We start from the raw sequence: 13,684 nt of genomic DNA, 5'->3' as shown, positions 1-13,684 counted from the left end.
GGGGTTATATTACTGTATACAGCGCTGGGGGGTTATTACTGTATACAGTGCTGGGGGGTTTTATTGCTGTATACAGCGCTGGGGGTTATATTACTGTATACAGCGCTGGGGGTTATATTACTGTATACAGCGCTGGGGGTTATATTACTGTATACAGCGCTGGGGGGTTATATTACTGTATACAGCACTGGGGAGTATTACTGTATACAGCACTCGGGGTTATTACTGTATACAGTGCTGGGGGGTTATTACTGTATACAGCGCTGGGGGTTATTATTACTGTATATAGCACTGGGGATTATTACTGTATAGAGTACTGGGGGGGTAATTACTCTATATAGCACTGGGGATTATTACTGTATTCAGCACTGTGGGTTATTACTGTATACCAGTACTTGCTGTACTTGTATATTTTTGTCTTTGAGTTTATATTCCGAGAATACCGTGTATCGTCCATCCCTCTGAATCATGGGAAATTCAAGAAAATGAAGCATGTGTAATCTCATTAGATTGCCTTTCATATTGTCTGACGGTGTGTGCTGTCTCTAGACGGGTACTGATCTGTGTGCAATATAAGATGACAGACTTCATCAAAAATAATATCAGTCCGAGCGCGCAGAACATGTGGACCAAACATCTCTTCTTCTTCAGATTCCATACTGGAAGCCTTTTCTTGTAAAACATATTGTAACCGGGAGGTCCGCGGTGTTCCGGCTTAATACAGGGTGCAGATCCCGCGTGCTTCCCCCTAGCTCACTTGGATATAGACAATAGCCTATAGGAATAATACATTTAGGAGCGTTTTGTGATATATAATTACTCCAGAGATAATGGCAGAATAGAGAGAGAGCGGTATTACACAATATAGACAGAATGAATGAGGAGGAGGAGGAGGACGTGTACCCTCAGAGTCACTCATTATGGTCGCTGCGTGTGATTGTATTATCCGAATATAAAGCGTCTTGATTACAAACATAGATTGTATTGAGTAGCAGAGCATTTTCATTAAGAGGAACCAAAAATTATTTAAAAGACATTGTTCAGTGCTGCCGATCAGCCTCCGAGGGGCAAGGAGAACGTGAATAGAATCCTTTTTTCATAGAACGTTAGCCATTTGGTTTATTCTACCAGGAATACCTGCCATCTTGCAGACATTTTTATCGTCTGCAAACAGATTTTATTGGGAGCATGTCTACACCAGTTTTAATTTTCCTTGCGTGAGAAAAATATAAAAGGAACAACTCACAGAACGGATTTAAAGATATTTATTTACTTAACTTAACTATAATTAACTATAAAGCTTCTCACCACCCAGAACCCAGAAGTTCAGATGTTTCATGGGAAGGTGAAATCAAGGTCCATATTGTGCCCTGCGACGAGTGGCACGGACCTTTGGAAGCTCGCGTCCAATGCGAGCAGCCCTCTGAAATACTGGAGGACGGATGGTATCCTTGGACGCTGTAGGGAAATCAAAAGAGTTTTTCAAGACTTCGCCAGGGAGGCGAAGCTTTGGTCGTTGGAGACCGATGGGAGCCGGGATGTTAAATAGCCGACGACAGATGGCTTCATTGGCTGCTAGTGCTGAGTGACTCGTTTCCTGCTGGAGATGGTTTTTCTCTTTAAGGTCCATCATTTCATGGTGTGCATTCTGGTCCTCCAGCTGGGTGGCTCGTAGCTCGTTATGAATGGTGTTAAACTCCATCAAGGTGGCATTGAGCTCCTGTTGTAGTCTCTGAAATTCAGCCTCGGCCGTCTGCGCTCTGTTGTTAGAAGCGTCCAATTCCCTTTTCAGGTAGTCGTTCAGCACTGCCGATTCTTTGTGTGCCTCCTTCAAACGATGATATTCTTTTGTTGCAGACACACAGTATTCGGCCAATTGTGCCAAAGCTTCTGGCGATGATCCTATTTGTCTCATCACTGCCTCCACGTCTGGTCTCTGAGACTGCAGCACCTTTTCCACTTTCTCCATAGATTTTAACTTCTCTTTTAGAGTCGCAGTTTCCTCCATGGAAGCCTTTCTTTCCAACTGGTGTTTATTTAGAAGCTTTAGTTGTTCTTCTTGCGTTGAATATAAGGCTTCCATGTCCCTTATGCGCTTCTCCAAATCCTCTATCTCGGCGTTGGCCAAATCCAACAGGTGCTGCTCAGAACACGCCATGTTCTCCCATTGTCTCTCCTGCTCCTCTTTTAAGGGAAGAAGAGCATTCAATCTATCTTCTTCCCTCTTAAGCCATTCGGCATCAAGCGTGTGCCCATCATGTTCTCCAAAATCAAAGAACAATTTTACGACACCGCAGCCCACATCAGTTCTACACTGTGGGCACGTTAGTCTCGGAGCAGAGACTAACCAGTCCAGTATGCAGTCCAGATGGAAAATGTGACCACATGAGATCGCTGCGACACTGGAAGCATTCTCAATCGAGTCTATGCAGATACTGCAGTATGCCCGAATCGGCATGGCTGCACTCGTCTGAATCAATCCGCAAACACACTGTCACCTCCAAACCTCAAGTCAAATGTGTGAACATTACTCTCTTGTTCCTGCAGTGAGTGTTCTTAGGTTTGTTATGTCATAGAGCGACCATTCGATGTCCCATGACCTAGATGTAAACATGCTGAACTGCCTACCAGTGAGTGTTCTGAGGTTGGTGATGTCATAGAGCAACCAGTGTGTGTCCCATGTCTTAGGATGTAAAAAGCACTTATAAGGCTCATTATAGCTTACTTTTGTTTTTTTAAATAAATTAGGTTTCTAGTATTATTGTAAAGTCTTATTACAGAAAAAGAGACCTTTTGAAATAATAAATAAATGTAAATTACTACTTTTAATCTCAAAAGTGGCTCGCCTTTGCTGCCCGTTGTAAATACTAAAACCATTTGTTGCTCTTGTCTTAGATTTAGGAGCCTATGCCATGCATGTTTAAATTCCTGCACTGCATTAACCTTTACCACTTCTGTTAAGAAGCTGTTCCATTTATCTACCACCCACTCAGTAAAGTTTCCTTCCATCTAGTTTTAGACGATGGCCTTGTGTTCTCACGTTTCTCCTCCTTTGAAATAAACTTCCCTCCTGTACTTTGTTGGATCCCTTTGTGTATTTAAATGTTTCTTTTCCGTCTCCTCTCTTCTCTTCCCAATCCGTACCCAATGTGGAGAACCCTCAGTCTATCCTGATACATTTTTATCCGGAAAACCATTCACCATTTCTGTAGGTTTCCTCCAAACCAGCACCAGGTTAAATACATCGCTGCTATCAGACACTGGCATTAACCTATTCTGCCAGAATGGCAAGTCAGGGCCTGACGACGAGAGTTTATGTGACAATATATGACCAGGAATCCTGGCTCCTCTATTTAAGGGTTTAAAATGTTTCTTTGGCACTAATTGGAACGCAGGTTGCCCCCCCCCTAGATTGCCTGGGGACTCTGTTACCAATTTCCTGCGTCGCCTTGAAAGTAGAAACCCCTGGAGGCAAAATCTAAGTATAACTTTTACCGGCTGCTTCATTCTCTTCTTCCTTTCTAGTAGAAACTTGGAGAGATTTTCCTCCTGCAGACATTCAGCTGTTATTCGGAGGAACTTCCTTTTCAATCCAACAAAAAATATCCTGTAACAAGAATTTTAATGAATATCTTCCCACTTTGCTAAATATAAAAAGTTTGGTGTGAAGAGTAAGCATTGCACTTTATCAAGATTTTTAATAAAAACAGTCACGGAACCCGACTTATGCAGAGTTTTTATGACAGAGCCCCGAGCATGGAGGTCGGTTGGTGGAACCCTCGGTAATCAGGGAATGAGTAAAGCTTCCTTCAGATACATGGAGAATGTGGGTAACAGAAACAGAATTTGCCAGCAGATCAGACCCATTCGGCCCCCGTCGCCCGTTCTTCGATGCCGTAGAAACCTCAAACCTTATTCAGTCATTGGTCCCGTCTTAGATTTATGAGCTATGTGTCTATCCCACTGGAAACCCGGTGGAGTTTGGAATAATTTCTATTTCTCCCATGTTAGAAGCCTTGTCTCCATGAGATCCTGACCTAAATGCACATCCTCACCATCAGCGGGGGTCCCGTCCGACCATCCAGCAGAACGCGCCCTACTGACTATAAGAGTCCCACCGCATTCCCTCAAATAATATGAATCCTGTTCATTTAAGGTTGATCTGACTCGGATTTAATGTCATTTAATTTATCGTTAGAAACTCCACATACTTTGTGTGCTTTATAAAATATAGTATGCGAGACACGAGTCTGCCCCAGCTGGCAGGGTCTGCTCTCCTGGTTCATAGAAGCCCCCCTTCGGCGTTCCTGCGCGTATTCCTGTGAAGTTATGGTTCGCTTGCTATGCTGTGTGCATACGTGTTGATGTGTACCATTACATGCCTCCCCGAGGACGCACATTGTTATATTGTTGCATTCTGACCCACTGTGTGAAATCCTGATTAGATTTCGGAGGAAGATGGCGACGTCAGACCCGTAACGGACGGGGGTCACGCAAACACACACACACATACACACACACATACACACACACATACACACTGCGTGAAACACACACCCTGCGAAATGTTCTTAACGCAGAGATTACTTCCCGGGGAGGAATAGCTACAAGTGATCGAATCTACATGAAAATACACTCCGATGCCTCGGGGCACTTATGGGAAGACCTAGAGAGTGATGGGTAAAGAGCGATTACGAGCTGGGGGCACGAGAGGACATGATCCTTATCACCTACCGAAAGTGACAGCAACCAGATGGCTCTTTAAACCAGGGACATGTATAAGAAAAAAAATGCAATGATTTTAATGCGGCCCGCAGTATATGTGAGCCATATTTGACCTTGTTTAAAAAGAAAATATGGCCACCTAAAATGAAAGTATTTTTATTAAAGTATTTATTTTGATGCAAGTTCATAGATTAGCAGCCGGTGCTCTCTTCTGCCAGTGCTTCACATTATTAGCATCAAGGTCCAAGTGAGTATATATATATATACACATATATCACTAGAACAGGAAGGGTTAATGTCGAAGCTAAATAGACGTGACATTTGCAATGTCTGGCGATCAATAGGAGGAACCAACCGAGCGCGATTAATCATTTATATGAGAGACTGTCACGTGCAGGGTCCCTGCCGGCAGATGTGTCTGACGGGGTGGAGGGACGGGTGTCTGACGGGGTGGAGGGACGGGTGTCTGATGAGAAGGGGGGAAATGTCATTAGAGTTTGAGGAGTCACCAATAAAAAATAACACCAAGGGCAGTTTGGAGGTGCTGGGGTTTGGAGCTGCTGATCACGTGGCAGTACGGCTGCCGGCTCGGCTCTCGTGGTTAATAAATTATTTCACTTTTATTAACTTGAAATTAAAGTGCGGAGAGTTGCAGAGAGATCTCAGAAAGCCTTCTAGTTATAAAAGCCTCTTTTTTTGGAATGAGAGCTGACTTTTAACAGAGTGATACATACTGACCAATTAGCAGGATCGTTCGATTGGTTTCCATGGTAATTGCTCCACACTAAGAACTTTGCACCAGAATCACTCTATATGTGTATATATTCACTTGCGTGTCTGTAGGTACCTCGGCACCCTTCTCTGGGCATATTATATATATATGTGTTATATCTGTCAACCTTGCCGTCCTAAACTTCACCCGCCATCTTTTAGGGCACATTTTCTGTAGGGGGTGTGGTTAGAGGCGTGGCTGGGGTGGGGCTTTACTCAGACTTTTTATGTCACTTTGTACCCTATTGCGGGGTATTTGTGTAACTGTGGGGGGCATTTAGAAGAATAATAATGGGTTTTATTTCCACCGTTTAATTTATAAAGCCGTTTCCTGCTGTTTCTATACACATTATCGGGGCTTTTAGGGCTGTAGAACCCTGTGATACCCTCATACCCAGCCTCCCTCGCCCCGTCGCATCCTCCCGTTCTGGTTTTCTTTGGGTTGTTGCTTCGCTGTGTGGTCTGCGCATGCAGCGGCCTTCGTCTGACTTCACACTGTAATTAGCGCATCATTTTAATTAAGAGGTGAGATGCTGTTCTCACCGCGCTGTGTAATTAGCAGACTCGCAGCTTCTTCCCCGAGGAGGTCTCGCTGCCGAGGGCGTACCCATCGCCAACGGGGTGTGGGGCAAAAATCTTTTGGTGAAGCCTCAAAACCAAATGAATACAGAGGGGCTTACGGTGCACTAGTGTGATTTGAAACCTATTATTAACCGATTATCTTTCATTGGGCATGTTTGGGCTTAAAAAGGCATCCTGTAAACATTAACTAGCCTTTTGGCTAGTACCGTATGAGGAACCAGATTGCAAGCTCTTCTGGGTACATTGAAACCGACAACAGATGTCATTTCTATTTTGTTCCAATAAACTCCCTTTATCTGCAGATCTGGAGCCGCCGTTGCTGTCAGTCATGTGATATTTTGGGTGACTTTCCCGGCTCAAACACCACACTGAGCTGATGCTTTATGGCGATGCTAATGAAGTCCGTTCCTCCATAGACGTTCATTAGTCAGATAGTCCAGTTGGATGAGAAGGAGTCGGAGGGGGGGGTTGTCTAGTAGATTGTGGCTCAGATACCAGCAAGAACTCCAAATACGAAAATACAAATGTCTAAGATGCGGCTGCCTGAACACATTATATTATGGGGTGAAAACTATTAAAAAAACACTTTTGAAAAACGTATTTTTAATCTGATACTAGTGATTAAAACTAAATTTGGTGGGCGCTCCCCTTTAATTATGCTCTGACAGTTAACCCTTTACGCAATTTCCTCTGCTACTTTGCATTTAGCAGTTGGTTATTAAATATGTGGAATCTGCAAATACATTTTTCCCTTTTTGTGATTCTTTTAAGGATTTTTTTTTTTTACTTATCTATGAATTTATATACAAATATATCATATTTATATATATTATTGAAAGATAAACGAGATTTGTGTTGAAGTGAATTTTTTAATCCGTCACAGTGGGTCTAATAGATGACCCCGGCGTGTTCGCTGGACGCATTACAGGACTTTATAATTATAATGCAAACTAGAATTTATTTCCCGGCTTGTTTTTCTCTTTTTAAATGAGCTGTGATAATTAGGTGGTTTTATTTGATAGAAGAGGTTGAACATTTATCTATCTATATGTGATTTTATTACCGAAATTCATAATGTTGTTTTTTTTTTGTTGCTGTGGTAATGAACGTAACCGCAGCGGCTTGCATGTTTTCATTGCTGCCATATATTTAAATTTACCGCTGTCACGGGTAGAAAATAGGTTTTATTGGAATGAAATAATTAAAATTGTGCTGCGCAGAAAAATACAGTTCTATAAAAAAGTTTTTTTTTGTAGAATTCCTGAAACAAAACAACATTTAACACAATAATCAGTAATAATTTTTTGTATCTTTGTTGTTTATCGATGGGACGTTATGTGAACGTCATGTTTTATTTAGTGTGGTGCCGGGGGAGGGGGCTGGCTTGTAATATACCCATGAACGACGATTATTAATATAATTATTTTCTTTTTTATTATTTTTGTAAAAAGGAAATATATTAAGCAATTCTGGGAAATTTAAGTAGGGAGTAGTAAAGCACGTACAACGCACAATTAGACTAGTATAAGGGGTACAAATAACTACTAACGAGGTCCATGAGTTATGATGTGTTTTTTTAAGATCAATACTTGATAAAAGGGTTTAATTTAGCCAATTTATTTTGTGTGAAACGCGTTGAGTTGGGCAGCTCATATAATGTAATATGTTGTTATAAAAATTTTCCAAGCCCTGTGTGCTGTATATGTTTTGGGGGGTGTCATAAAATACTATTTTTCACTCTGACCCCCCCCAGCTGTATTTTTCCACCCTCCCCTTGAGTATCTTTATGTTTAGCGCCCCCTGGTGGCCTTATAAGAAGCACAGTCATCCGGCTCATCCACTTTGCGCTTTATGGATTGCATACTAATCTCTTTACGTTAGTTGTGATGTTTTGATGACATCAGTGCAGCAAATCACATGAAAATGTTCAAATGTCGGATTAGGTCACGAATGAGTCCATTCCTCGGAAAGAAAACCCTACTGAATATCACTTTGTAGATCATTGATGTTCACTCTAGTTCTGGAGACCACCTCTTAAGTTGTGAAGAAATATCCAAAGAATGATTTAGGGACCTAAACATGTATCCTTGCCCGAGAGAAGGGAACCTTGCTTCCAACTTAAACCGCAAGAGACAACCAGCGCTGAAACATGTAGAACCAAACGTGGACCAGTTTAACAAAGCAGGAGCCTTCAGTTCCAAAGAAGAGTTTCTGTTCTAGAACCACAGGGCAAGAATATGATGCGTCTTTTGTATTTGGTGAAACATAAACCAATAATGATCCTGACGCCATATGCCATTCTAGAACCTAGCAGGGTTATTGGAATATTGCATTACATTGTGTCAGTAGCCAATACACTCTACCTCTCCTTATCATTCTTAAATATATTGGTCCACAGCATAGACAAAGGAGCCTGGTAAATAATACGAGGACATTAGTATATAGGTAACATAGCTATTATCAGACACTATATATATAGCTCTTCCTAAACATGGAAGATCTGTAACTCTAGGAAGTCGCTGCATCTCCGCTGCCATCAAGTGGCCAAATTGGGATACTGCAGGCAAGCTAAGAAGCTGCCGGCCGTCAGGCGCGATATCCCAACAATGTCCTGCGGTTAGAATCATGGTAGACGTTTCTGTGAAGGAGTGTGATGGATTACTCCGGCACTTAAGCTGTCGGTGACAAAGTTGAAAGTTGTGTTACTGGAAGGTTTTGTGAGTCAAGGAAATCTTCACGCTTTAAGATCCTGGTGTGAATTGTTACTTCTCGCTGCCTGCTAATGCTAATGTTTAGCACCCCGGCAGAGCGCTGTCGGACTGATTGGCGGAAGGCTGGCATTTCAGCTTATCATACATGCATTCCTAGTTAAAGATGCGGTTCCAGTTTCTCCACTGAATTTAACATTTTCCTGACTAAATGGGACGGGCATGCAGGCAGGCAATGGCCGAATGGGTCTGATCTGTCATCAAATTCTACGTTTATATGTTTCTAGAGTCATTCTTTATTCATGTCAAACTTTGCATCATTTAGAATCTTTTAAAGGAATGTTTGTCAAGTGACAAAAAAAGCATTAATGAATAGGCTGTTGCCATAGAAACTGAAAATGCTTCAGTGCCGTTTAAATTTTTTTATTAACCCTTTAGAAGAAAGAATAAAAATACAGATCTGCTATTTCTAAACCTTCTGTCTCCTGCGTCTGTAGGCCTGGTTAACAGAGATTCACGAATATGCGCAGAAAGACGTGGTTATCATGCTTCTAGGAAACAAGGTGAGTTCCGTGCTTATATTCTACATGGAAAAGTCCTTTCTTCTACAGCGAGCTTCAAAAGTCAGCAACATCTTCATAGAAATGCTTTTTATTGGTGCAAGAAATTGCATTTTAGAGAAAGCAGGTAACGAAAGGGGAAAGAGAAGATAAACCCAAATCCTTTTTTGGACGACTAGAGGATTGTTTTTTTTTTTTCTAAAATATAAGACGTGTTTCGGCTTCTTACACTTAAAGAGTTAAGAGTTCGTCCGTTCCGCATTGCGTTTACGTGAGTTTTATCTGCGTGTTTCGCTGCAGGTGGACTCTACTCACGAGCGAGTGGTGAAGATGGAAGATGGGGAGAGGTTGGCTAAAGTAGGTATATTTAAATGGATCCGTCGCTTTCCCAAATAGTTTACTGTTTATTTTCATAGCTTCGGCTAGCGGGCAGAAGAGTAAACACATATTAAAACCCCACATGGCAGCAGCCATCGTAATCCCCTGCTCTTGGGATCTATATGGTTATTCCTCCCCATTGATATCACTGGTCCTGCCACAGGCTGCCACCTTCTGCAGCATCCATAAGGTTAATACTTTTAAATATAGTTATCTCCAAAAGCTGCAACAATCATTTTTTCTTTAAAGATACAGGACCCCTGTTCTCGCTCTTGAGGACCTGCATACTAATAGAGAAGCAGGGAAACTTGTGAGTTACCTGAGTTGTCCCACGTTACCCAGGTTCTTCAACAACATCCTTCTCATGGAACTCACCGGACTTCCAAGCGACTTCCCTGAGTGAAGGGCTGAGTTATCCCTTTAAATTTAAAGTCACCTTGGGGTGTCACCAGGCCATTTAACTCCCCCCCGGTAAAGAGACTCCTTAGGACTTCTGAGGTCCCATAGGACGTAATCTTAATCCTGTGCCACAGACGGAGGCCGACACGTTCCTCAGGAAAGAAGTTGACTTGTTGCTCCAACAGAATATGGGGGGGTTAGAGCATTTACAGCACTCGTTCTAGATGAACGCAGGGGGCTATGGTACAGCGCTGAAAATGCGGACCACCAAAGTACGTTGTGTTTTTGCAGGAATACGGTGTGCCATTTATGGAAACCAGTGCCAAGAACGGGCTGAACGTGGAGTTGGCTTTCACAGCTATCGCAAAGTAAGTTCATTATTTGGTGGCTTTGTGTGGTGGGATTTGTGGTGCTTTTGCGTAGTGTGAAGAGCGTCACGAATCCAAATGTAAAGTGCGGGGAAAGGGGTTTATTATTTTAAAAACCGATTCAGCCCCGTCTAGTCGGCCCATTCCTGCTGTAAAGAGTCAAACCTTAATAAAGTGACCTCTTTTTTTTTTTATCATCTTCTCCCACAAGGGAACTGAAGCACCGGTCTATGAGGCTACCCAACGAACCCAAATTCAAACTCCATGACTACGTAAAAAAAGAAGTAAAAGGGTCAGGGTGCTGCAAATCCTGATTTCTCTGACTCCGATGGAGAAGCAGGGACCTGGAATTCTGTACAAAGACTGACGAGTACATTCAGCATCTGCCGCGGTGGTCTGCCTCTGAAACGGCCCACCGCGCACAGCCTCTATCCCAGTGGAGATCATCTCTTGTCTGTGCATGTCTGTGTTTGTAAGTCTGTGAGGGTAGAAATCCGACGTGTTGAGCAAAAGGACATGTAAATCCGGCTTGGACCATAGGTCCGAAAACGCACAGCTGTTGATATATCTCGTTGCCGTGGTGTTTAAATGTTTCTTTAGAAATAGCTTCTTGTTTCGTTTAACATTCTGCCTAAATGCATGCAACGCGGTCCTCACGGTGAAGCTTTTCACGCCGGAGCATAGCCAACGCGTTTTGAAACATACCGCTGGCCAAGCGGGAGCTCTGAAACATGGAGTTATTCTAGACTTGCGCTCCAGCAGAAGACATACGCCGGCGTAACAGAACCTTTGGAGCTTAGAGACAGGAACGGACGGTTCCAGGGATCTCAGCAATGAATGTAAAACGGAACAATTTCGGAGCTGTAGACATTTAATCTGGGGCATCCGAGACCGAGAGGACATTAGTCTCCGCTCATCTAGAAGAGGTCCTTTTGACTGCGTAAGCAGCTGTATCGCTGGTCTGGGTTCACGGCTTCTGTATTCACTCAATCAATTGGTTTTAGTAAGTTAAACGTTCCAAATTCATTTACGGAGAATCGGCAGATTCCAAATTAACAACAAAGCTGGATATTCCCCCCCCCTTAAGCCAATACCGTTGAGCACGACGGGGTAAAGTGATATCAGCAGTACTGGGTAGTATTAAAAGCCACAGGCTTTCTAGAAGATCATGGGAAAAAAACAACTGCCTCTTGCCTGTCTGTCTCAATTCCGAGATCCACAATAACCTGAACAAAATCCTTACTGGCTGCCCTTAACTTCGTACCAGCATGTTCTATATTACGAAGAATTATGTCCTTTTAACCCCGCGTTTGCTTGCAGTCCACCGGTTCCGCTCCACCTGCCGTGGAAGACGTTTAAGCAGCGGTTCCTCCAGTGATGACGGCTCCAGACATCGCTCAGTGTTTACACTTTTTTGTAATATTTGAATTAAGGTTACGCTTTGAAACTTTTGAGTCTTATTCTTTTCAGAGGAGAATCGCTGCCGACTATAGAAAGACACAAGCCTTGTAGGAAGTAATAAGTTCTTGCTTTATTCAAGCAGATGACATTGTACAGCATCAGACGTTAATAGCGTGTTAATAAGGAGGAGTAGTCCAAGACCTGATATTTTCTATTTAAATGACTCCATGCTGTGTTTGTTTACGGGATCTGGCACTGCCGATCATGTTAGATTATATGATGGATTATGACTCGTGTAACAGTAAAACATGCATTATACGGGGTGCTATTACAAGGTGCTGCTCCATCTACGCCAACATCAGGTAATTCAGCATTAGAAGCCACAATCTCACTACTGTAACCCGAACCCCCTTCCTCTTTCCCCCACCTAGGCTCGCAGGAGATGCGCTTGGCCCCGGGAGTATCGCACGCATGTGCAGTGGTGCAGGAGACATGTTTAGCCAAGAATCTGCTGCAAGCCTAAATTTGGGCAGAGAAACCACACAAGCAGAGATATCCTTATGAATCCTTCCCTGCATTATTTCAAGACACTGCTATCTGCATGTATGTTATGGCTGGAGTACCTTTACGATGTTTAATGCACCACAGGTACATTTCTCTTATTCTACGATTTAGAAATAAGGGCCACACATCAGCCTCATTCTGCTCACTAACCACAACACACCAAAGGGAGCAGCATGCGGGGTTCTCACCAGACTGCTGCACTGTTACCCCTTTATGTAAATAGCTTTGTAGGTATGAAGGGTCTTTTAACCTCCTTGATATAACACTTTAGGAGCTTTGGTTCCAAGTAGTTTGTGATCTGGTTTAGTTTCCTTCTGGGTGAGCCTCAGACACGTTGTAACAGCAAATGCATAAAACGCACTCAGATGAGGTGTCAGAATTTTTTTGTTGTATCATCAGCGGCTCGCAGGAGAATAAATAAATCTAATGTAAGAGTCTTAAAAAACGGTTCCTTACCTTAAACCCGCAGCCTCATCCCATCCGATGACCTAAAGAGATCATAAAGAGCTGTAAGATTACGAACGAAGCGTTTCATGTAACAAACATTTATAATGTCATGTGCAGCGTCTTCAGATATTGAGTGATATCAGGTACTGCCTGAGCAATACTCATTTGAGGTGTCAGAAGTTTTAATATCATCCTATAACACGCACAGCCCCCCCGCCTTAGCTACATAAAGCCGCCTTGTTAGCGCAGCGGTATAACGGGAGGATTTATGTTCTGTTATCTTATAATAAAACTCGGCTCCGAGATCTTTAAACCTTTACAGACCAGGAGTTGAGGATTCTCTAGTTTGTTAAAGAAAAAGATTATAGATTACCTCTTTCTTTACGAGACGGTTCCCGAATCAGGTTTGACTCATTTTACCACCGAGTATCACTGTAAGAAAAGAAACATTATCAGCCTCATGCAAAGTTACTGTAACAAGTCTGTTTAGCCAAATCAGGTGAATCACGAAGCCGTTTCATACGAGGTGTAAGGATTTTAGGCGCATCACTGACAAAGAACGACACGAGAGGGAATAAAACTCACCTGGTCTTTAAGGAGGGCGATAATCGCAGACCGCTGCCAGGCAGCACAGTGGTTGAGCCCCAGGAAACATGGCGGCCACTGGGGGGGTGCAAAAGTTAAAAATGTTAAATTATGCCAATCTGAAGCTTTAAACACAATACCAAAACGCTATGCATATAAACATGTTCTGTAGAGCAGGATACGGTTGAAACATGCA

The 13,684-nt window shown here is 42.8% G+C and overlaps 1 protein-coding gene across 1 annotated transcript in view; it reads left to right on the top strand.

Annotated features, from left to right (window-relative positions):
* RAB26 (RAB26, member RAS oncogene family) overlaps nucleotides 1-11,081 on the top strand; it is a 59,853-nt gene extending 48,772 nt beyond the window's left edge. The window contains exons 6-9 of the mRNA XM_053470410.1: nucleotides 9,284-9,349; nucleotides 9,647-9,703; nucleotides 10,415-10,491; nucleotides 10,703-11,081. Of these exons, the coding sequence (XP_053326385.1) occupies nucleotides 9,284-9,349; nucleotides 9,647-9,703; nucleotides 10,415-10,491; nucleotides 10,703-10,805 (303 nt within the window). The 3' untranslated portion in view covers nucleotides 10,806-11,081. The remainder of the gene's footprint in view (nucleotides 1-9,283; nucleotides 9,350-9,646; nucleotides 9,704-10,414; nucleotides 10,492-10,702) is intronic.
* The last annotated feature ends 2,603 nt before the right edge of the window (nucleotides 11,082-13,684 follow it).

Source organism: Spea bombifrons, chromosome 7 (assembly GCF_027358695.1).
Source record: "Spea bombifrons isolate aSpeBom1 chromosome 7, aSpeBom1.2.pri, whole genome shotgun sequence".
NCBI classification, from domain to species: Eukaryota; Metazoa; Chordata; class Amphibia; order Anura; family Pelobatidae; genus Spea; species Spea bombifrons.
The sequence above is the reverse complement of the archived record's forward strand: the minus strand, read 5'-3'. Positions and strand labels throughout refer to the sequence as shown.